At 35.9% G+C, this 24,470-nt stretch overlaps 1 protein-coding gene across 5 annotated transcripts in view; it reads left to right on the forward strand.

Annotated features, from left to right (window-relative positions):
- LOC121314345 (extracellular sulfatase Sulf-1-like) overlaps positions 1–22,620 on the forward strand; it is a 69,241-nt gene extending 46,621 nt beyond the window's left edge. For 4 of the 5 annotated variants that reach the window (XM_041247493.1, XM_041247489.1, XM_041247490.1 and 1 more), the window contains exons 5-19: positions 3,577–3,746; positions 5,808–5,958; positions 6,570–6,745; positions 7,235–7,363; positions 8,018–8,074; positions 9,007–9,139; positions 11,750–11,960; positions 13,360–13,582; positions 14,140–14,236; positions 14,327–14,418; positions 14,878–14,949; positions 15,315–15,487; positions 15,916–16,058; positions 17,262–17,385; positions 21,584–22,620. In XM_041247493.1, coding sequence (XP_041103427.1) covers positions 3,577–3,746; positions 5,808–5,958; positions 6,570–6,745; positions 7,235–7,363; positions 8,018–8,074; positions 9,007–9,139; positions 11,750–11,960; positions 13,360–13,582; positions 14,140–14,236; positions 14,327–14,418; positions 14,878–14,949; positions 15,315–15,487; positions 15,916–16,058; positions 17,262–17,385; positions 21,584–22,425 — 2,793 coding nt within the window. In that variant the 3' untranslated portion in view covers positions 22,426–22,620. Of the gene's footprint in view, positions 1–3,576; positions 3,747–5,807; positions 5,959–6,569; positions 6,746–7,234; positions 7,364–8,017; positions 8,075–9,006; positions 9,140–11,749; positions 11,961–13,359; positions 13,583–14,139; positions 14,237–14,326; positions 14,419–14,877; positions 14,950–15,314; positions 15,488–15,915; positions 16,059–17,261; positions 17,386–18,496; positions 18,531–21,583 lie in introns of all 5 variants that reach the window. The other variant, XM_041247494.1, reaches the window with a different exon arrangement.
- Positions 22,621–24,470: the final 1,850 nt, after the last annotated feature.

The following is a 24,470-nucleotide window of genomic DNA, read 5'->3' on the forward strand; positions in this document are numbered from 1 at the left end:
CATGCTTTGAAACAAAAGGTAAAGAGGTAACACATGAGAAATAGTGTTGCTGTATATTGTGGCAGCAGAAAAAAACCCCCAAAAAAACAGCATTTCACTTTTTTATATAAATGTTATTATTATTATTATTATTATTATTATTATTATTATTATTATTATTATTAGGGTTACAACATTGTAAACACTTGCTTTGATTAGTTTATGTGTTGCCTAGACGTTATCTTTTATATTTTATTTTGCATATATTTAGGCTTTTATTCTCCGCTGTGGTCAGGACCACAGGTCTTGAAAACACACCTCCTTAAATAATTTGCATGTGTAAAGAACAAAAAAACAAAACAAAAACATGATTTTAAAAAAGTATTACAAAATGATAACCCAATTGTCCTTCTCCTCCACCGTGGCAGTGTTTGAATGACTGGTTAATTTTATTGCAGTGAGCAGATAAATCTTGATTACTTCAGTGTTTTGAAAACAAGTCATTGTTATTTTTAAGTAAAAGTTTGATGGCTGGAATTTTATTTCTGGGATTTAAAATCGAAAATGTGCGAAGGATTTGTTGTAAAACACAGTAAGGAAATGTTTTCAGGTAAAATTTGTTTATTTTTGAAAAGAATGCATTTACAGCACTATGAAGTTTAAAGTATAAAACTGGATCATTAAATGTTCCAGAAAGTTTGAATATGACATGTGAGTTGAATTTTAATATTTCATGTTTCAGGAACAATGAGATGCTAATCCATAATTTACTAGCTATCACAACGCAACAATTCTGATGCTTTTACAACCGGTATTTATTTGGAGCTGGTTTACTGTATTGGTAAGAAAAGTGCAATAATTTCTTCTAAACAATAGTTTTTGTATTTGCGGAAACAACTGCCAAACATGTTGGTTTCTGTAATTTTGTCGGCAGAGGTTGCTTGGAAATCCTTATAGGATGTTTCCAGTTATTACCTCAAGTTAAAAAAAATTCGGCCAACCAGCTGAAGAAGAGTTGAAGTAATTGCTTTAGGCCCTTAAAGAAATTCCAGCCAAGCTTTTAAGATTTAGATACAGATGTACACACATCTGTACTGTTTGTACAGGATCTACAACGTTTGTATGTAAACAGGAGGTCAGCCTACACCTGGAATTTGATTTGTTTTTGAACACTTATAATACCAAATGTAACAGCAGACTTTCAGTTAGAGCAAAACATATCTAAAGCAAAATATTGTAAAGATAAATAAACCTGTAAATCACAGATTTAAAATTTTATTTTTGCTTAAAAAGAAAAAAGGTCTAGTCAAAAGATCTGCATTTTACCATTTTTTTTTCCCCCCACAGTTACTGTATACTTGGTGATCCACATTTTCGAGTTTTTATCTTTAAAAAAAAAAAAAAAAAAAATAGTAATTCCGGGAATTTTCCGCAGTTTATTTTTACACGATTATATTAGTTTAAATTAAATTATTGGTTACTTTGGTAGTTAAACAGTAATGACCTGGAGGCTGTGTGGTCCAGTGATTAAAGAAACAGGCTTGTAACCAGGAGTTCCCCGCTTCAAATCCCAGCTCCCTGACTCATTGTGTAACCCTGAGTAAGTCATTTAACCTCTTTGTGCTCCGTCTTTCGGGTGAGACGTTGTTGTAAGTGACTCTGCAGCTGATGCATAGTTCACATACCTTAGTCTTGTATCTTGTAAAGCAGTTTGTGATGGTGGTCCACTAGGAAAGGTGCTATATAAAAATTAAAGATTATTCAGATGCTTTATTTCATAAAACCATGAGTTTTTTATTTATTATAAGTGTGCAACAATTAATCGATTATTGATCATTTGTCCTTAAATTTCCCGCGCTTTGGTTACATGCACTTCTTTAGTGCTGGTATGGTAGATTAGCGCATTGCTAGGTTACACACTTTAAGCCACTACATTCACGTTGGTCAAGCCAAATCAGAAGTAGGCCTACTGTATTCACGTTTTCTTGATTTAAAAATTAAGGCAATACGTTTTTGTTTTTTTAAATCTGTTAAATCTACTGATGTACCTTCTTTTGTTTCAAAGCATGTTGTGTTTGGATTATATGGCAGTGTTTCATAAAAAGAAACTGAATTTAGTACGATAGTTAAATTAGTCAGGATTTGTGAGATTAATTAAAATGTTTTTGTTAACAGTAATGAACAACAATAGTTCAGATAAAGTACATCTGTTAAAATATTGTATATATTGTAAATAAAATATTGTACGCCTGTTCTTTTCAGTTGTTAAAAACTCAAGCCCTTTGTATTTCTTTTTTTTACAATCGGAAGTGTTCTTGTGCAAGTTGTGCCTTTTTGTTTAACTATTATGCACAGCAGTGTTTTTAGTTGATGGCTCTTCTGTTAAAAAAAAAAAAAAAAAAAAAAAAAAAAAGTTTCTTATTTTGAAAAATAAAACATCAGTGCATCAATTTATCATTGATAAATTTCTATACGATAATCGAATACGAAGTTAGGGTGCCAATTGCACCACTAATTTTATTATTATTTTAATTCACATTTTCTCCTTGTGTTTACAACTGATAAAAGCTTACCTTTAGCTCTAGTGATTCAGCACTTGAGGAACTAAACATTTTTAGAAAGTGATGACCCGGGCTGCCAAGGTCATTACCAATCATATAAACAATTGCCCAGGCACCTAATTATAGTATTAATTTCTGAGAGATATGTGCCTGCTGGGGTAGCGCTTACAGAAAGAGAAAGGCCACATCTGGTTCACTTGTACTAACACTGACATGCGACATGAGTGTGGGCCTCCAGTGTTGCCTTTGCAGCTGTGCTGGAGCACTGGATCCTCAACATGTGATTAGTCATGCCAGTGTGCCTGAAACTGCTTACACTGCCTATGCACTTGCTTACATGCTGGCTCACTAATACCCTTTTAAAACCCTTGGGGAGATAACAAGGAATCGCAGATGTTTCTGTTTGAATTCTTGCCCAAGTTTCCTTTTCTGTTGTCGTTCTTTTTTTTCAACTTTTGCTGGCTTTGAGGACTGAATCATGAACTAGCTCTTAAGTGATGCATCATCAATGTGGATTTTTTTTGTTTGTTTGTTTGTTTGTTCATGATTTTGCCAAACTGAGATGTATTATTCAGTTTAAACCTGTTTGGGACAAGGACAGGAAGATAAAGGCTGTGGATTAATGCATTGCCTCCCCGGACAACCTCCCACACCCTAGCTCTAACCACAGCTGCTAGACTGCCTTCAACTGTAATACAGTAAAACATGTTCTCAAAATATGTAGCACGTACATTCTGGAATAAAAGTATACTTGCTATTTTCTAAGCAACTCTATTTTCACATCAGGAACCATTATTACAGTGGTCTGTCACTGGTTAGTTAATCCTTGAACGGTCATTCGTTTATTTTCTAGAACTTGCATTTAATTCATCATAAGTCTTAAGTATGCACTGATTGTTTTTTAAACATTGCCTTCATGCACCTATTTGTATATATGGTAGTCATCTAGCAGCTGGATGGGACAGCAGTAGTTCATTCATTGTTTTATTAAAGGGGGTGTTTGATTCCTTTTTTTTTTTTTTTTCCCCCAATATAGGATTATTTCACAGATTTAATTACCAACGACAGTATTAATTACTTCAGAATCTCCAAACGGATGTACCCCCACAGACCGGTAATGATGGTCATCAGCCATGCCGCCCCACACGGACCAGAGGACTCGGCCCCACAGTTCTCAGAGCACTTCCCCAATGCCTCCCAGCACATGTGAGTACAAAACAGCACTCTCCTTTCAGAGCTCCGTAGCACTAACTGTTCCAGGCAAGAAGGTGGGTGGATTGCCTTCTCTGGAAGCCCCACTTCATTTCCTCTTTCTCATGCTGCCAGGGAAGTTGAAAATACATGAAAGGATACAGGAAGTATACAAGAATACAAAGAATAATGGTCAACCAGGGAAAACAGTATAACAACAGTTATAAAGCCATCAAAATGTGTTTTTTTTAATGCTTTTTGGAATAAATACAGGTTAAATTATTAAGTCACTCACACATCACTTTAAGAGAAAGTGCAAGACAACCCCAACAATTCATGCCATTTAATTGTTCCTAAATCTTTAATGAACACTGCTCCATCTGCTCCATCCCCAGCTGCATCTCTCTTTCATATCCCAACTTTTTCATGAAAAGTGTTTGAGAGTGCTGGCAGTGTGACTTGTTGCTTAACGTCAGGAGAGGTATTTAACATTCCTGGCAGTCTCTCCACTGAAACTGGGGTATAAAAAGTACCAATAGACCTGTTCGTTATATATCTTTGTATAAAAGTTCTAATAGACATGTTTAAGTCTTTTAAAATATCTCTTAAAGAAAAACACAAACAAAAAACAAAAAAAAACATTTTATTTTTGACTTCTGCACCTTCAAGCTTGTTTTCATAGCTCAGCACATAATGGAAGCAAATATTTTAGCACAACTGAAAAGCTCTTCCTTGAGAGTGAGGGTACAAGTGAACAGGATTAGATTAGGCCAACAGGTTGTGCTAAACCGTTTGTTCAGCAAGGCTTTTGAAGGTGCCAGGTGTGACTGGTCCGTGTTTGTTTCTATGGCCCTAAATCCCTGGGGATTTTGTTGTAAAACTGTCTCTGGCTGCCAAAATATAGCCTGGCAGGTTTCTTTTGTGACTCTTATTAGACTGCGTGACTGGTTAGGTTAAAAGTTCATAAAGCAGACAAAGAGAACAAGATGAATTGCAGGCAAAAGCCAGCTACTTTTCACATACGCTGAATAGCTGGTTTCTATAGCGAAATTCATTAATGAATTGGGATTAGGAGGTATAGGGGGATGACATGAATTAAATAAACTATTTGGAGCTCCATGTGAACAGTGCTGTGATCAGATTTCCTGCCCCCCACATGGGTGGATGTAATTGCAGATTGTTTCAACATTTGGCTCCTTAAGTTCTCCACATTGGTGGTCATAAATAGAAGCCACCCCCACTGGTCTCTTAACACAAGACCCAATTTATCAAGCTTTAGTTCAGAGCAATTAGTTTAGTGCAAGGGCAATTAGTGGTTTGCCTCTTATTTAGTTTTTTTTTTTTTTAAGGAATTGGCTCAAAGGCCTGCCATTCCATTTGTCACGGCAAAGACTATATGAATAGCAAACAGCAGTTTGCAGTTCCATTGACCTTTTCTGATGTATTGGTGTGCAAATGATCTCTTAGTCAATGGGATTTAACTTAACTGGTTTGTGATGTTGTTTTTAGCTTGATTTTGCAAGCGTTACATACATAATGATCTCTTTATTTGTGTGTGAAAAAGGTTAAGTTGATGTAAACTATAATACATAAAACATAATCAAATGCTTTTTATTTCCATATTTATTAAAACAATTTAATAAAATCAACCAGATTTTTCTGACCACCAGTGCATTATGGTTACAACACTCAATTGATTCCAGTTTCTTTGTATGCTGTTTGCAGCAGTGAGTAATAGAATGTCCAGTGCATTCTAACAACAAAGGCCACATCACTATATTAAAACCAACTTCATGCCAACATATTGCCATATTGAAAGTTGAACACAGTCATAAGACAGCATGTAGCACCTTTTATTGTTTAATAATCACTTTATTTGAAGTATTCATTAGATTTACATTAATTCAGAGGGTACACATCGTTGAATAGTTCAGCTTGTGTCCAAGAATCAAGCAAATATTATTACCTAATAAAATGTTTATAAAACACATGTTTTCAGAAATCCATTGCATTTTTGTGGGATCTGCAATCTTAATAGGACACTATTGTAACAGCATTGTTCTTCTTTTGCTCTAGTACACCCAGTTACAATTATGCACCCAACATGGATAAGCATTGGATTATGCAATACACTGGCCCAATGAGGCCCATAAACATGGAGTTTACCAATTTTCTGCATCGGAAAAGATTGCAGACGCTACTCTCTGTGGATGATTCTGTTGAAAAGGCAAGTGGGTAATAGTCTTGGGTCTTTCATATACTTTAAAACTATTCCAAAAAATGTCTCTTTTTTTTTTTTTTTTTACTTTCTCGATTGGAATAGTTTATGGAAGCAACAACTGTTTTTATTGTAGTGTAATTTCTAACATTGAAAACGTGTAACAAATTTATAAGATATGTTTTTGGGGGATTAGACTTAATTCTAAAATGTTAAACTTCTCCTAACACAATACCATTTGTTCATTGCTTTTATTCGTCTATTAATTCACTTCCTTCCTCAACTTCCGCTTCCTACCCCACAGATAGGACATATTTGAATTTCAAAGTGAATTGCGTTTGAATGTCTGGGGAAAGTGCACCACCTATAATGTTTTTTACTTTATTTTGTAGGACTGAAAGTTGGGGATGTGGAACAAAATTGTGACATTTCCATGTGATTATTAAACTGAACCTTGTTTAGTGACAATACGCCTTTTCACCTACGTTTTTGTTGTCTAGTAATCCCCAGTTTCTTCAACTTTGAAATATTGTTTTGAACTGTTTTTCTATTAGGATGAGAGCACACACACACCCACACACACACATACATACATATAATTGCTGTATTTGCTTCTCTAGGTATATGAAATGCTTGTGGAGACTGGAGAGCTGGACAACACCTACGTCATATACACAGCTGATCATGGCTACCATATCGGACAGTTTGGTCTAGTGAAAGGAAAATCCATGCCTTATGATTTTGACATCAGAGTCCCATTCTTTGTCCGTGGTCCCAACATTGAACCAGGATCAATGTAAGACATGTCTGTCTGCTGTATCGTGGTATGGGTAGTAGCCCAGACTGAAAGACTTGCATTCACTTTTTAACTAGACAGCATCTGCTTTATAGATAGAGTGAATTTCTTAATCATGGGTCAAAATGTTTCCCTTCCACTTTCAGGCAAAATGTCACTACAGACCGTTATTAGGCAAGTTTGTACATGGTGGGTGGCACACAGCCACAGACTCCTATCCTCCAGGTCGGAGTTTGGAGCTTTATGATTCCAGAATTCTGAAGGCTGCAGTTGTTTTGTTTTTTTTTTCCACTAAAACTAAGTTATTTGAAACCGGTTTAATAAATTCAGAAGCTTAGCCTTTCATGTCATTTACTATAAAAGCAGACCTTTTGTATAAGGCCAGTTTTTGGAGGTTATGAACAGTGGGAAAACCTATTTATTATTTGGATAATATTTTAATATTAAGAAAGCAATGTGTTTGCATCAACATGCCATTTTGTTCTACAGCAATCGTCATATGGTTTTAAATATTGACCTTGCTCCAACAATTCTGGACATCGCAGGACTCGATACACCTCCAGATATGGATGGAAAATCTATCTTAAAACTATTGGAACCAGAAAAACCAGGAAACAGGTTAGTTAATTGTCAGTTTTAGGTTAGTATGGTCATTCCAAAGGTGTGCAATAGGCTGCTACTCGCACGTTTCAGCTCCTGAGGCCTGGATTTTAACCCAGCGGAGGTCACCAGTGAAATGAGTATTCCGTTTCTTCCTGACTGTATAACAGTCCACGGCACAGTAACGCATTGCAACTGAGTACCAGTTGGTACAACTGAGACTTGCAGGGGGAATTAATCCAGGTCAGGATTGAGGTGCATTGGCTGTTTTTTCTTTTTTTTGTTTTTGTATAAAGCCTACATACACTGTCTGCATACACTTGCTTTTTATAAACAATAGTGCATGTTCAGTTCAGTGCATTTTGTTAGTCTAATTCAGGGGTTCTCAAACTCGGTCCTGGGGACCCTTTGTGTCTGCTGGTTTTCATTCTAACCGAGCTCTCAATTTCTTAACTAGACCCTTAATTGAACTGATAATTTGCTTAATTAGAGCTTTTTACTTGTTTTCAGCTCTTAAACAGTTGCAGTTCAAGTTACTTATCAAATGTTATAGCTAACTTGAAATATGCAAAAATGATTTGATACACAGACGCAGAAGATTTGGGATATTTCTCTAAGTGTGCTTCAAACCTCTTTCCATACAGTAATGTGTTATGTGTTTTTGTATTTCAGGTTCAAATCAAATCGAAAACCTAAAGTCTGGCGGGATACAATCCTTGTGGAGAGAGGGTAAAATGCTATATATTCATTCGTCATGTTGTCGTGTTTTATTTTTTAAATGTTGTATTAATTGTATTAACAATGTCCCTCGTTTGTCAGATATGTTTTTCTGAGCTGGCGTTTAACTGTTCTTGTCGGGAGACACACACATGACTTGTTTTTATTATTTCGCATGTGTTACCTTACCCCTTTAGGACTGTGTAAAACAATGTCCTCCTTGGAGCTAAGTGTTCGAGTAATCCCATCAGTCTTTGTTGAAAGCAGAGCTCCCTGGAAGGCAGCTTGAACAGTGAAGTTGACATTCTTTGTGTCTGTTGGTTTGTCACTGCATGAAATTGCATACTGTGTAACAGGGAGGTTTATTTTGTCGGCTTCCTTCTGAGCCAATTTTATATTGGTGGCTGTTGGAGAGAGTAACAACCTTTAGATGTTAGCAGTGATTTCCAGGGACAAAGCCAGCAATGAAGATAACTGTAAAAGGAACTCTAAATGGATAACCTCAATGTGGGAAGTTATCAGTAGCAATGTATTCTCATCAATATATTTATTTTAAAGGGAAACATTTGTCAATAGGAATATATCTTTTAAGACATGCTGGTCTGGGAAGAACACATTGTTAATTAGTTTAGTCCAGTAGAATAAATTGATTTTGTACATTAATACTGCAAGTGTGTGGTTTTACATAGGTGTAAATCGTGTGCATTGTGAACATGTGCAATTCTGTAATACATACAACATTGTATTTCCAATGGGTTCCATTGCTGCAGAGGTGATGCTCTAGCAGATCAAGTGGCCATAATAAACCTGATTCTGTGGCTTGGGATTGGAGCCCTGGTCTCCTGGCTCCTAGAGCATTACTCTTAACCACTCAACCACATAGGCCTTAATACCGTGGACAGATTCCAGCAGCAAGTAACTAAACCAACTCCATTATGTTTCAGAAAGTTTCTTCGTAAGAAGGAGGAGAGCGGCAACAATAATATGCAGCAGTCTAACAACCTGCCCAAGTACGAGAGGGTGAAGGAGCTATGCCAGCAAGCAAAATACCAGAGCGCCTGTGAGCAGCCCGGACAGGTAAGAACCACAATGGTTACTTGCTGTTTATAACTTTAACATAGAAAGGCTAGAATGGTTGTATTCCACATATGATAAACACGGGACCATATTCATATAACTCACAGTACTATGTGCAGTTACAGTTTGCTACTCTGGAGCAGTTACATAGTAAAAGTACCATTTGTATTTTTATTAAAGTTATGCTTAAACAATTTCTGGCAGTGTGTGTGCATTGCCATTATTCACAAAACCACTGTTCAAAAAAAAACAAAAGGTCACAAAAATGGACTTGGATCATCACTCCTCTTCTTGACTAGTCAATTACATTACATATGAACTACTGGCTTTATTGTGTATTTCATTTAGTTACAAGTCCTATTACAAGACATATTCATCAAGCATACCCTGTGAATGCCTTGTTGTGGAGCAATGGTGCATATTATATTTCACAATACAGTAGCATTTGGGTGTTTCTTTACACAATTCCTGATGTGTGAGGGAACAGCACTTCCATTCCCATTAGTGTTTCAAGTACTTTTATTTTAACTAAAGTGCCACCTTCATCCTCAGTTTGTCGTTATGTGCTTGAGTTTGTGGCAATGCCATGGTCTTTAAAAACAGGGTTGTCCATCTGTTTTGTTCAGGTCAGTGTACATTTTATGATACCAAAACTGGTTGGAGACTTAAAAATACAAAATTCTGTATGAGTTTCTAACAGTAAAACCCATCTTTATAAGTGTGTTTGGTGATTCTCTCTCTAATGCAGCCCCCAGAACATATTATATTATCTTTTTGTCCTCCTTCTAAACCTGATGCATTTTAGTTTATTGCAGTTAAGTAGAACACAATGAGGACATTTATTAAAGAAGACCAAACTAGTCTGCTTTACAGCACCAGAAGGCACAAGCCCCCTTTGTGTGTCTGGATTGCATTATGATATTGGGATTCATTAGATCATTGCCTGTTGACCCAAACAGATTTCACTTGACTTCATTGTGCATCACAAAGAGATAACACAGAGGGTTGTTATAATAAAAAATAAATAAAAAATAGGGGCAAATGTATGAATCCAATTTTTTTTTTAATGTTAAATGTGAAAAAGAAGCAACATGGAATCTAAAAATCTTTTACACTTTATAATGGGAGCCTGAAATTGCAGTTTTGTAATGCAAGATCGATGTAAAGTGTTTTTGTTGTCTATAATTGTCAGTTTAAATAATTTAATAAAATTACAGGGCTGCTATGAAAGGTGTTTAAGGACCATAAACTAACATTTCAAAAGGTTGGGCTTAAAAATAAGCTGTCTACACTACGCTACAGACCTGCTGTAAACTGAGAACAGTGGCCATGTGGCCATCTCAGAGGGTCAGCAAGCTCAAAGCTGGCTATAGCACTTTTATCAGGAATTCAATTTCATATTCTGTGATTATTAAAAAAAAAAAAAAAAAAAAAATTAAAAAAATTAAAAATGACTTCATTATTTGCCTGAACATATTAAGTTTAGCAGATGCACTGTAATGATTTCTTCAGTAGTTTATATACATTAAACCACTTTTAAAGTATGGTATTTATAAATGGTACATGCCTAGACTCATTTGGGGTTTAACAGATCCAATAACTTGTTTAGGCTACAGGATTAGAATGAAGGTCTATCCTTAAAACTAAATGGGAAGAGTAGCACAGCAGTACAGCACCAAATGACACATTGTAAATAATGCTGCATGAATGAAATTTTGTAACCCAGCTCTGCTCTGCTTAACACGAGCCACTTAGTTCTGCCGTGCAAACAGACAGCCCAGCTGCCAGTCACCACTGTCTCTGTCTGTGTCTCTGATTCTGAATGCAAGTATAACATTACTGTCAGACACAGAATCTGGCTGTCAAGATGTAATTGCTTCGCAGGAAATTCAATCAGTGCAGCATGGAGAGGGCTTGGACACAGTTCCCCACAGTTCTGAGCAAATGTCTGAACTATGGTCAAATAAAAGCCTCTCCCCACAAATGTTGTGTCAAATTAAGAGATTAAGGACAAATGAACTTTCATGTTTTTGTTGTGGCTGTGTGTTAACAGCAGCAGCAGCTATTTTTTTTTTTGTTTCCGTAAATGGTAACTAGACTGGTGTCTGTATTTACTTAGCTTAACCACACACACACACACGCACACACACAAAAAAACCCACTTGTCAGACTTTTAAACCTTTTGTGTTATTTATCTCTCTGAACAAAATAAACAGGATTCCAGGTTTCAGATTACAGGGATCTCCGGAAACTTAGTATGATGTCTGTGAGGTATACAGAAATTTTGATACTACTCATGGTGCTGGAGGTTATAACTACTTTGATCTCATTTCCTAGATTGACCTGTGGCTTTTGGTCATCAATGGTGCGAGAAATAATTTTGTTTGGAGATACAGTACATAACATTTACAAAGTGCTTGGACCCTAAATGGCTAATTAGCCACTCTACCTCTTTTAGGTGCATGGAGGGTTTTTCTCTTTGCCTGGTTTGTCTTGTAAATACAATATAATAGTGTATGTAAAAAGCTAGTACTGTTTTCGCAGGCGTAACAGACCAGGTAAATTATGCCTCTAGGTTTTTTTTTTTTAATCTTAATTTTCGTTTAACAGAAATGGCAGTGTATTGAGGACACAACAGGAAAGCTGCGAATTCATAAATGCAAAGGGTCTCTGAAAGTTTCAGCAAAAAGAAAGCGGACAAGGAGCCTGCGATCCAGAGGGTACAGTTCCAAGGAGAAGGAGTGTGACTGCGGGAAACCTGACTACAAGCCGGCCAGAGGGGAAAGACGGAATCAAAGACAGCTTTCTCAGACTAACCAAAGTAAGTTGGCACAAAAGGCAGAGTCAGGGCCACTTGCTTTTAAAAGTTTAGGTGGAGAGCTGTTCATTTGGCAAAACCAGTAATAAACAATTTCTGTGATCTCAAGAGTTTGTATGTTGGAGTTTTACTTTTCCTTCCAACGAATAGCACACATTTTCCACTTGATCAAAAGCTTTGAAATTTAAGGCCTTTTTGTTGAGTTTGTTGGAGTTGAACTGTTGTTGGAAAAGGACAGACAAGTAGATTTACAACCTCTCAGTTCCCAGCAAAAATGTCATTAACCGAACATTGCTAATAAGCGATGAATATTTAATAAAAAATGCCCCACAACGATATATAGGCCTACTGTAGTTGTACAAATATGGCACTAAAATACATGTGTTTTAAATGTTAGTGTTAAAAAATTAACATGAGAAGCATGAAATACCCAAACAGAGTTTACTTCACGTGTGTGTAAAACAAAAAAAGGGAGCAGGCTTCAATAGTTCTACACAACAATGTGCTACAACTGCCCTTACCTTGAGTAAAGCAAACATAAAAAATGTGTTGTGCTTACAATCTAAAGAACACACTTTTAATATGACAACTTGTCCAACGTTGTCTGCTTTTTACAATGTACCACCTCCCTCCTTAAATCATCTCAATTTTGCGTGCGTCTTTGTAGCCTGTTTCAAAGCAATGATTCTGCCTCAGTCTGCCAGAAATACACAGTTGCGAAGTCAGTGTGTTATAAAAGCTGCATGAAGTATGTGCATAAGTCACGCGAGTGAGCTCAGTAACACTGGCAACTAGTAATTAAGTTGTCAATAAGCGGCGTGCAGTTGCTAATATCAGAATTCCATTCCCATTAAAGTCTATGGGACAGGATTGGTTCCTGGGAAAATGTTGTTAATAACCAAAGTCTTTATCAGGTGTTGCTAATAACCATCATCAACTGTATATATGAAAATGTATCTAAAAAGAAAATACTTAAAAAAATAAATAATAAGATTGAGTTAGAATGTACCCCACTGTAGATCATACACCAAGTATTTGGTCTTCAGTGGTTAAAAGTTTAAAAACATGTGTAAATTACTGCTTTCAATAAATGACATTACATGTATCTATCTTCCGTAATGTCCATGTTTAAAAAAATTGAGAAATGCGCTGGTGCCCTCTAGTGGACATTTGGCTAAACAGACACCAATTCCGTATCGGCAAGTCTCTGCAACAGGCTTAACAAAAGAGTCTGTCCAATGTAACACACAAACATAGTCTTAACATCAAGTTCAGAGAAGTAAGTTTACTCCAACAAACTGTACATCCTGGAGTTCTGTGTAACAAGAGGTGCCTTTTAAGAACAAAGCTGACTTTTCTTTATGCTAAATAAAAAATAAATACATGAATATACATTTTGCAGGGTACAAGCCACGCTTTGTTCACACACGGCCAACCAGGTCCCTGTCAGTAGAATTTGAGGGGCAAGTTTACGATATTGACCTTGAGGAAGAGGCACAGCCGGCTGATGAGCCGCGGAACATCAGCAAGCGCCATTATGACCTAGAAGTGGAGGATGACTTGGAAGAAATGCTGGCTGATGACAATGCAGTGAGACAGCCCAGCTCTGTAAAAGTCACTCACAAGTAAGCTCAGTGCCACAGGCCCCTTGATGCTGTCTGTCACCATAGCAAACAGATACAGTCCTGAGATTCTTTTTTAAATAGATGGTGAGCAGGCAGGTCTATGAAAATGTAATAAATTGGATTAGTAATAAAAAGGATTAAATTGGAACATGACCGTATTTATTAGACTTTTGTGAGTTTCTTCATAATGTTTCCTTATTTGTTTGATTAGTCACTATCTACCTAAAATTGATTACTAGCAGCTGCGTACATAAATCATTAACTAGGGGATTTAATCCCCCAAGTTGTCTTGAATCAATTGAAACTTTTGTTAATAAAATAATCATATCTTAATTTTAACATACTAAACACTTAATAGAAGTCGGCACTTTTAAGAAATACCCTACATCAGTTTAAAAATTATGAATGCATTGATTAAAACAGGTTTCACCCAAATCATTGGAGGTGGAGGCTGTACTGTATGTACAGATGAGAACAACACAGCTCAACACTAAAACAAAGATTCTTTAGTTTTGTTCGCTCTGTTGACTACCTCACTCTTGTTGCTTACCTTGTAGATGTTACATTCTGGTCAATGACACAGTGCATTGCGAGAGAGAAATCTACCAGTCATCCAGGGCCTGGAGGAACCATAAGAGCTACATCGCCCAAGAGGTTTGGATACATGTGGTTATTCCATCGTGTTTTAAATTGCTGCTTTGTGAGACACAGACATTGAATTTTACCCCTAAATTTCAAATGTAGATTGAAGCTCTTCAAGACAAAATTAAGAATTTGAGAGAAGTGAGGGGACATCTAAAGCGAAGACGACCAGATGAATGTGACTGTAGTAAGAGGTTTGTTATGCTGCGTTTAAAGTCTAGTAGGACCTGGGCCACTCCATGAAAACATAGTGTTTATTATAAAATGAGATTAGTCATGATGCCAGCCTGGGACATCTGTATCAGACGAATGGCAAAATAAATGTGTGTGTGTGTGTGTGTGTGTGTGTGTGTGTGTGTGTCTATATCTATACACACACGTGTGTGTGTGTGTGTGTGTATATATATATATATATATATATATATATATATATATATATATATATATATATATATTATATATATATATATATATATATAAAACTTCCTCAAAAACTTAATTGAACACCCTAGCGCAATTAAAATACTGGCAGCCCAACTCGCCAACGCAACTTAGAAGAATCAGTTGTAACATGTACATAGCACCCTGAGTTTTAATTTGAATAATTACTTGGGCTTTTTTTTTTTTTTTTTTTTTTTTTTACATACAAACAGTTACTTTAACAAAGAAAAGGCACCAAGAAACAAAGAAAAAAAGAAAAGTAACCATCGTCTCCATCCCTTTAAGTGAGTACAATGTCTTCCTATTGGACTGATTTCATTACTGTGTGGTAACCATTTTCAAAGCTGATGCATTTGTTCTACTGTATGTTCTCCATCAGTACCTTTTTAACTTATCATATTAAAATACTACCCTGCTGGCATACAGATGTATTCCATTAACATCTGTATCCCTAAACAAAAACTGTACAGGGTGTGGCAGAAACAGAAACACCATCAGCTAATCATTGCCGCCTTATATTATCATGCAACTAATTGCATGTAGTGAGCTGACTTCATAGCAGACAGGTAGCTCTGATTACAGTATGTACATTAGGCTGTCACTGACAATTAAAGAAGCGTAACCAAAACTATCATTTTTGTTTTTTTAGGGAAGCAGTACAGGAGGTTGATGGTAAAGAGCAGAATTTTAATGAGAGTCGGCGAAAAAAAAAGGAGAGAAAGCAAAAGAAACGCTTGAAGAAAGGGGATGACTGCAGTCTGCCAGGCCTCACCTGCTTTACACACGACAACGACCACTGGCAGACCGCACCCTTCTGGAACTGTAAGTGAAGTCCGGTAATCCTCATCTGTGCACTGCAGTGGCCAATATTTTTGCTGATTATTTGTTCTTTGCTAAAATATACGGCAAAAAATTTGAGTTTGTTGAAAATGGCTACAAGTAAAGGGCATGGGTATAGAGGCTTCATAGTATCTCACTAAAATGAATGTACAGCTGTTGTTAGGACAACAGGAAAAAAAACAAAAAACAGATCTCAGTGGAATGCCATTTCTCCCCCTTCAACTAATTGCCAATACCTACCTACATGCATGCTAGTGGAAAATAAGACTTGCAATGCAGTTTTTTTGTTCTAAATGGTGATTGGTCTAATGATGTTTGGTCTTTTTTTTTTCTGTCAGAACTTCATAAGCTGTTTAATCATTTGTCATATGACAATAAATTCACTGCCTCTTTTCAAACTCTAATTACAGTGGGGTCGTTCTGTGCATGTACCAGTGCCAATAACAACACTTACTGGTGTTTACGAACAATTAACGACACACACAATATCCTCTTCTGTGAGTTTGCTACTGGCTTCTTGGAATATTTTGACATGAACAGTGATCCTTATCAGGTAAGAAGCATTGTACTGAAGAGGGTAGTGGGGATTAAATAAGGGAATCCAGGCTTAAGTAGTTTACACAAACATTAAACAACACATTGAATGCAATAGTTTGCAATGCAAGGCTAATTGAGCAAGTAGTATAGATTTCATGAGCAAACTGCAATCAAGGGGTCAACCTGCAGAATATATTATATATAATATATTAATATATGAGGAGTGTCTGTCGTTTGTGGGGGGGTAGGCTATAAGAATTTTGACGTGCATCTGACGACTTTTTTTGTGGAGGAAAGCGTGCATTTCCTGTAAAAGCTATGTATTATAGATGTAGAAATGCAATATGTTGTGTCATATCTTATGAGTTGCATCGTAATGTTTATTTGGGTTTGATGATCCTTAAACTTTGATTTGGTTGAATATCTTACTTCTGGTAAACAAAATGGTTAACCCTGGATGAAAATTACTTATTTAATATAATTAATTTATATCTTATGATTAAAATTATTTCTAACCACATTTAAAAACAGCACATTATAGAATAGTATACAACATTTAAATTACATACTCAACCTTAACTTGACAAATACACATACTTGCTGATAAAATGTATATAATAATAATAAAAGTCTCAATGATCTATTGGGTTAAAGTTAAGTGTGATGCAATCAAAAACGCTGATGTACATTTAAAAATAAATTAATATCCCAACTTAATCCTGAAAGACTTGATATTTAGATTTTTCTATAGAAACACATGAACAAAGTTTGTACTTAATAGTTACCAAACACATTGCTTAGTATGTGAGTAGGCGATTTGGTTAATTAAGTTAAATCTGATATCCCAGGAACTCTAGCTGACATACTGCTTTGTCTTTAAACTCAAACAAGTGCTGTACTAGTTAGTAGTAAATACACATAATTGATTTTCAACTGAATCTGTGTATAGATCTAAAATATTTTCAAGTCTGTCAGACAGAGATTAGTTTTTCATAAGTATCGTATCGTGACCTTGGTGTATTGTCTCACCCCTAACATTATATAAACACAACTAACCTATAGTACATGCAACATAAAACAAATCTAACCAAAGAAAAGAGAATGTCAACTTTTGTTTCTTCAGCAGCGGGTTTAAGGGGATCTACTGTACTGTTTGCTGCAAAAAAATTTGCATTGCTCCAACTTGTATTACAAGTTTTCATTTTTCTGATTTATCCAGCTGACAAATGCAGTGCACACTGTTGACAGGGAAGTCCTGAATGAGCTTCATCTACAGTTAATGGAGCTGAGAAGCTGTCGGGGTCATAGACAGTGTAACCCTAGGCCTAGGGGACTTGAAACAGGTAAATAACTGATACTTTCTGTTAAAGATACATTGTTACTGCAGTAGGCACTGTAAATATATTGATGGAAACCAGTGAAGGTCATAATAAAAAAACAAAATATTCTAATCTGATTAGAATGCAAAAAAAAGCAGATTGTATGGTGGTCTCAGATTGGCCCACCCGGTAAAGACACAGCCACATGGTGTGCAGGTGAGTCACATAGTCAGGGGAGTGCAGGTTTGTGTCCTGGCTGGTAAAATCTGCAGGGACTGTTTCTCATCATTTTGTTACAGCGTACCCTACTGGTCAGGCACCTGGTGAGCTCAAGTGGACACATGCAGGACTGGCCCTTGTCCTCTAGAGGCTGCTAGTTTGCCGACATCTGCTTTTGCGCACTGAGGTGTAAAGAGGCTGTTGGCTTGCTTATGGGTTAGGATGACACCTTTTGGCTTTCCTGTGCTGTTGTGGGAATTGCTGCAGTGAGGGAGCGTAATTGGACATTGTAAATTGTGTTTGTTTGTCAACTTTTCAGCATTCTGATAGCAAGCCCAAGACAGAAACCTGTAAATGTCTGTAGTTCAGTCTTCTGGGATCTTGCATGTACATGTGAATGGTATGGTGCTGGGAAGCATTTTCCCCAGGTAACACTAAGTCTGTGGTAGTACTGGGATTTGAAACTTGGATCTCCTGGCTTCGAGTCCTCGGCTCACTGCAACGCTACACAGCCTAGCCGTTATACATAGTATAACAGTCAGCACTCTCTCATACTTATTTATATGTCTTCAAAGACAGCACACTACACATTCCCTTTATCCTCACTATTAATGCCATTAACAGCTACAATTTATAGCACAACTTGGTGCCAAATCTGTAATATTTTACTCTAACTTACCTGGTGTTTAGTTAATATAAGCATTATGTTTGATCGTAACGTTTTTGTTTAAACTCCTTAAAATTCTTGATGGGACTGTGTCCTGTCCCTTCCCACCCCTCCCCCCAAAAACATTTATATTTTAACGAAAGCCCTTTCTCTTTAGGAACTAGAAGCTGTGCATGAAGAACTACATTGTGAATGTTTGTATTTACTGTTCTAAGCATTAACAAAACATTACTCTTATTCCCTAATCAGGAAATAAAGATGGAGGAAGCTATGATCTGCACAGGTATCCGTACTTTTTGATTTCTTCAGTGGCTTCTTTCCAGTAACTGCATGAGCCAGTCCATTCCGACTAATATTTCATGATGCATTCAGCTAAACCCTTGGTGCATGCCAGTTTGTCCTAGCAATTATTTAACCATCAATTGCAGAACTTTTTTTAAACTGGCACAGATGAACTTCACTGATTTTAATAGTTTTTTTGTTTTTGTTTTTCCCATAATACATAACTTTATTCACCAGGCCATTTAGACAAAAAGTATTTCATAAAGAGGATAGACTTCATAATTCATACTACTGTAGTAAGACAGATCATTTTCACGATGCCTGTAGTCCTGCTGTAGTAGATTTAAAGTGTGTTAAAAACGAATTAAAGTTGCAGTAAAAAAAACTTTCTGCAACCAATATCAATGTACATTAAAATACAATACAAAAACTGCAGTTATACTGCTCAGTAAATATAAGACACCGTATCATTTTAATCTGTATAATACAAGAGAGAGAGAAAAAATCAATTAAGAACTTAAAAAAAAAAAAAAAAAAAAAAAAAAATATGAAGTAAAATATGGAGAATAAAAGATTTTCAAAAGCCAGTGTCAGGTGTGTCAGTGATGCTTCAGTTAGAAAACTGTTTTATGAGCTGAGTGTGAGTAGGTAGCCACTTGGACGATGTGCTCTAAGAGCCCTACAACTGTTTCTCTGTAGTTACAACATTTAGCTACTCGACAAACTTTTATAATTTCAGTCACCAATAATTCGGACATTGCTGTAGACAGGACGTGGACTTTTATTTTAAAACATCATGTGAGACAGATGAAAAACGTCTATTTACTGGTCAGTGTATAACATTTTGCCTTTGCCTGGCACTTTTAGTATTATGTAATTAATAACAACATTTAAAGCCATGTAGATTTTTTTTCATGTGCACAATATAGCAATTAAAAAAAAAAAAAAAAAAAAACATTTAGCTTCTAACTGTTTTAAACTGTACACATTTTTAGGAGAAATGATGTACGAAGGAAACTTATTTTACAAAAAACGTCAAAACACCCAGTGCATTTTGATGTAAAGCTTAGAAGTTGAGTGGCTTTCAAATTCAGCTGAAAGTTCGGCATACGTTGTTTCTTATTACTTAACCAAGAGCATCAAACGAAGAGGACGTTTAGTTTCAGGTTTCTGGTTTCAGGCTGCTTATCTTTTTGTCTTGTTTGACCTTTTCTATGTTTGACACCTGCTTACCAGGCTGCAGCATCGTCCAAAGTGGTCAAAGTTCACCCCCGTGAGTTGCCCAGCCAACATACATTGCCCCCCCCCAATAAGAGCATCTCAGTTTTTTTTTTTTCTAATACATTTCAGTTTGATTTTCATTTTTCGTAATTTGTGTATTGCTTTTAATAGTGTACATGGCTCATTCATTCTGTTTGGTTTTGTGGATTAATTTTTAATTTGTATGAACATTTATGACCAATTTCTTTACAAACTTTAGGAAGATGAAATCATTACACAGACATATTCAGCGGTAACCAACAGTAGCTACTAACTGAACAAGCTCACATAATACTTGCATCCTTTAAATCAGTTTAAGATGGTTCTAAACATATAGAACACATTAAACAGAAGCAATATTTATAAATGCAAATGATTTTAGCCTTTTATTGCTCTTTCTCTCATATTTTGGTTTTACAGTAACTTGTATTCGTTCTTAACAGGAGTGACTGATTTTCTTTATTTTTTTTATTATTTATTATTATTATACCAAATGTCCACAAACACAAACTCCACCCAACTTCTAATATACAGACTGTGACAGAATGCTCCAGTTTTTAAATGGATTAATAATTCTTACAAGTCTTGGAGAAATACATTATATTTGTAAGTCTATCTAACAATGTAAAATCCTGTAACCAATTCAAACGGTTATAATTACATTATAAATAATAACTAAGTGGAACTTTTCTTACTGTTGCAGATGAAAAGGAGTCATGGTAAAATGTACAGCTGTTCCATTCAACACCATTGCAGTGTTTTTGTTTTGTGGGTCATTTGGTATAGCTAGTTCTAAATGGTGAAAAGCACTAACCATTGCCAACAGTAAAGGTGTCCTTGTATTCAAAGTAATGCCTCAGTGTTGTTTGGTGCAGGTCTGCTTTTATGATATGGTAGTGGCTGGGCTTCAACTCATTATCACTTGGTCTTTGATTGCTCTTGGAGACTGTCGCATTCAGAATATCCGTATACATTATGTGTATACACAGTATATATTTTTTTCATTTCCACAGTGTGTTACATCTTCAAATAACAAATGTTTATCTATCTATCTATCTATCTATCTATCTATCTATCTATCTATCTATCTATCTATCTATCTATCTATCTATCTATCTATCTATCTATCTATCTATCTATCTCTATCTATCTATATATATAATTTACCAGTTATGAAGCAGTAACTGCAGTCTAGCTTTGTATTTTTATTTATAATATTTTATGCTAACTACTTATTATTGTGTTTTGTAGCTTACGTAATAGTATATTATTATCTTTCTGGTCAACAGCCACCCTTCCTTACAGTATTTGAAGCAGAAACTGGCTTGTTGACAGTCCTTTTAATTCCCTGTTTCTTCATCTACAAATTCTTTTTTCATGTAACACCACCCTAGCTGCACAGTTCATCTAATTTAATTTTGCTTTTCAGATATGCATTGTCTTGCTTGTTCATTTCCTTTTTAAACATCATACATTTTCAAATATCCCATCTGACTAGAAATCTATTTGCAGTGATTAGATTTTGTAAGGCATATTGTAGATGTGGTAGTTTATTGAGAAAACAGAAATGTTAATGATTTTAGACTGTTTAAGCCTTAGAACATATTACGATAAATTAATCTTATTTTGGGTCTGTGGTTCTGATGCCTAACAGATTGTGCTGCACTGGGATGTGGGAAGTCTAATCAAGCCTTGAAAGGGGAGCATATGCATGATTGCATGTTGTGTGATGAAAGCCCAAAGTGTATTTCTAGGTATACTTACACCCACTTTAATTTTGTGTTTTATCTACAGAGGAGAGCAACTATGGAATGGATGGGAAGGCTAAACTGCCAAACTTTACTGAGGACGTCAACTGGCAAGGACTGGAAGATTTGTACGGTGTGAACGAGATGACGTTTGAGAACAGATACAATTATAGTCTTAGCCTGGATGACTGGACTAATTATTGGAAGGACGTAGATAGTATGTTTGCACTGCTAAGCATTTTTTATGAACAAAATGAAATAAATAAGTCTGATGCCCTTAATGAGGATGGGGCTTCATCTGACTTCTCCACAGGGTCCGGACTGGGGGAAATTCCCCCAATGGAAGACAAATCAAGCGGTACAATGATGACCGTGGATAACATGCAGCCTACTGTGCCCGCGGCAGACTCTGAAACTGTAAGATTCAGTTCAGATTTTAAAACTCTTGAAAATAAACGTGAATCCCATAATGACATACCTGGGAGAATCATTCCAGACTTGGAATACTGGAGGAGCGGTCAAAAGGAAACGTGGGCCAAACAGGTGGAAGAGCACTTGGACAATGACGGGTTCGTTTTCAGTGGAAATGGTTTGACCGAGGTGGAGACCAGACATAGCTTTGTTCTACAGTCAGTCTCCCATCAGCAGGACTTTGTCCGAAATGACGTTGAGGAGGAGGACATATTTGAAGGCCAAGGTTACCTTCCAGTAGATACAGACAGCCCCTTCCTTCACCAAACTGCAAATCTTACAACACAGATGGGCACTACTGCTCCTCTTAAACAAGCAACCACACATAACAGCAGCAAAAACAATCCAACCGAACAACGAACCTCTGAAAACTTCAGAACAGAAGGCAGTGGCTTGTCCTCCCATCCCTTCAATTGAATACAAGTTTTAAAGTAGCACATTAAGATGACAGACTCCAGAAGGCATAAAGAGACAATGGGACATATTTCATTGCCAAATGGGTCAAGATATCTTGGTTTCAAAAGTAGAGATTTCCAGGTTTAGAAATGCTGCATTCTATTTGTATTTGTACTATTTTTTTTTTTACAACAGGTTCTTAAAATAATTAGACAACAATGTGTTACACTATATATATCATATATATATATATATATATATATATATATATATATATATATATATATATATATATATATATATATGGTCAAATCCAAGTGTAGCTTTTCTAATTAATAATTATTTAAAAATCATGCCAGGCTGATATTGGATTTTATTAATTATTTGCAACCACAGGTCTAATAAATCTATCATTAACGTCTGAGTTAACAGAAGTCTTTGTCTGGTAGACAAACTTTTCTACAAGGGTTTTTTTCAATGCCTGTGAAATGCACTTACTGAAATGTTTTCCAATCAGCTTTCTTTAAGAAGTTTCTTTAGTTGTATTACTCAGTGTTTTAAGTTATGGATGTATTATTAACGTCCTTGCACCCAGTGTTTGTGAGTGTGTTATTAATACCTCCAACGTAAAAACATTTTAGTGCACTCTTCTAAAGTAACAACCACTGACAATTCCTAACCAAGCAGGTGTGTTTGTATAACTCTATTGCACTTTTGTTTGTTTGCCTTATTTCACTGTTATGACTGCTGCCTTGTTCATCTGGTCTGTACATTTACATCTGCCATTTAAGCTTCCAGGTTGTGTCATTCTAACACAAAGAAATTGGGGAGAAAAATAACAATCTGTTGTGTTCAAAAGATTGAATAAAAATTGAAAAGAAAAAAGAATGATTTATTTGGCACCAATTTGGTTACTTTCATTTAACTTCAAGTGGTAATGTATTCATCTGTAGACACCTGACATTGCAGTTAAAAATGGTGGTGCATGCTAAAAAAAACTATTGTTTTAGTAAATGCACTCACAGTTCTGTGGAATGGTATGTTTAGTTATTGTGACATATCATAGTCTGTATTCTAAATCTGTTTGTGTGTTTATTTTTTTATTAAATCATAAGTAGGAGCACCTCGTTGTAGATTGCTAACCCTAACCCTTTTTTAATGAATAACTGTGGCCTTTATTGCGGTCTGTAAAAAAAAAAAAAAAAAAAAAAAAAAAAAAAACACGCACGTAGTTTGCTATTTTGTATTTTACAATGCCAAATAACGTGGTACGTTTCTTTTTTTATAATAATAATTCAGAATAATAATTTAATTAATTTTACACTCAATGTTTTCCTACAACAGTATTATGAGCTATTATTTGCTCGTGGTGCTGTAGTTTGTTAAAACATTTTAACGTATAAAATTAAACAAATAAACAAATCAATAAATAAATGCTTTGTTTAGCTGATGGCAAATAGAATTGGGAAATGAACGGTCTTTTGCTTCAAACAAAACATGTACCACAGGTTATTATTTAAGAGCAGAGATGAGTCGTTTTATTTTTTCAACAGGATAAGTAAAATATGTATAGCAACAAAAAAAGTATTTTAATACTAAAACGTGTTATTGGATTTACATTTACGACATTGCACAAGTAAGCTTCCAATGATTATTACATATGTGGAGTTTGAAAAAAAAAGAAAAATTATTCACTTACCTAAGACAATTGGAATACTGTTACAACTAGTTTAAACAAAACTACCTTGATAATATGTAGGCTATCCTGCTGCAGTCGCGGGTCTGCGCTAGTTTTGTTTGAGACATTGGTCGTGTTCTTATAGCGCAGATTTCCGCAGTTCTGCAAAGTGCTGCACAGAATCTCGGAGATGCGCTGTAGACGTCAGTCAACACCCACAGAAATATATGCAGATTCCGCATAGCCCAGCGTAGCTTTGAAATGTTACTGCGGGAGGCTGGCTGTGGCTGTTAACCAAAGGGACGATGTGAAGATCACGAGTGACCTGCTAATCGTAATGCAAATAACCACTAAAACTACTGCTGCCACCTTTTTAGCGGAGACGAAT

Source organism: Polyodon spathula, chromosome 4 (genome assembly GCF_017654505.1).
Source record: "Polyodon spathula isolate WHYD16114869_AA chromosome 4, ASM1765450v1, whole genome shotgun sequence".
Classification (NCBI taxonomy): Eukaryota; Metazoa; Chordata; class Actinopteri; order Acipenseriformes; family Polyodontidae; genus Polyodon; species Polyodon spathula.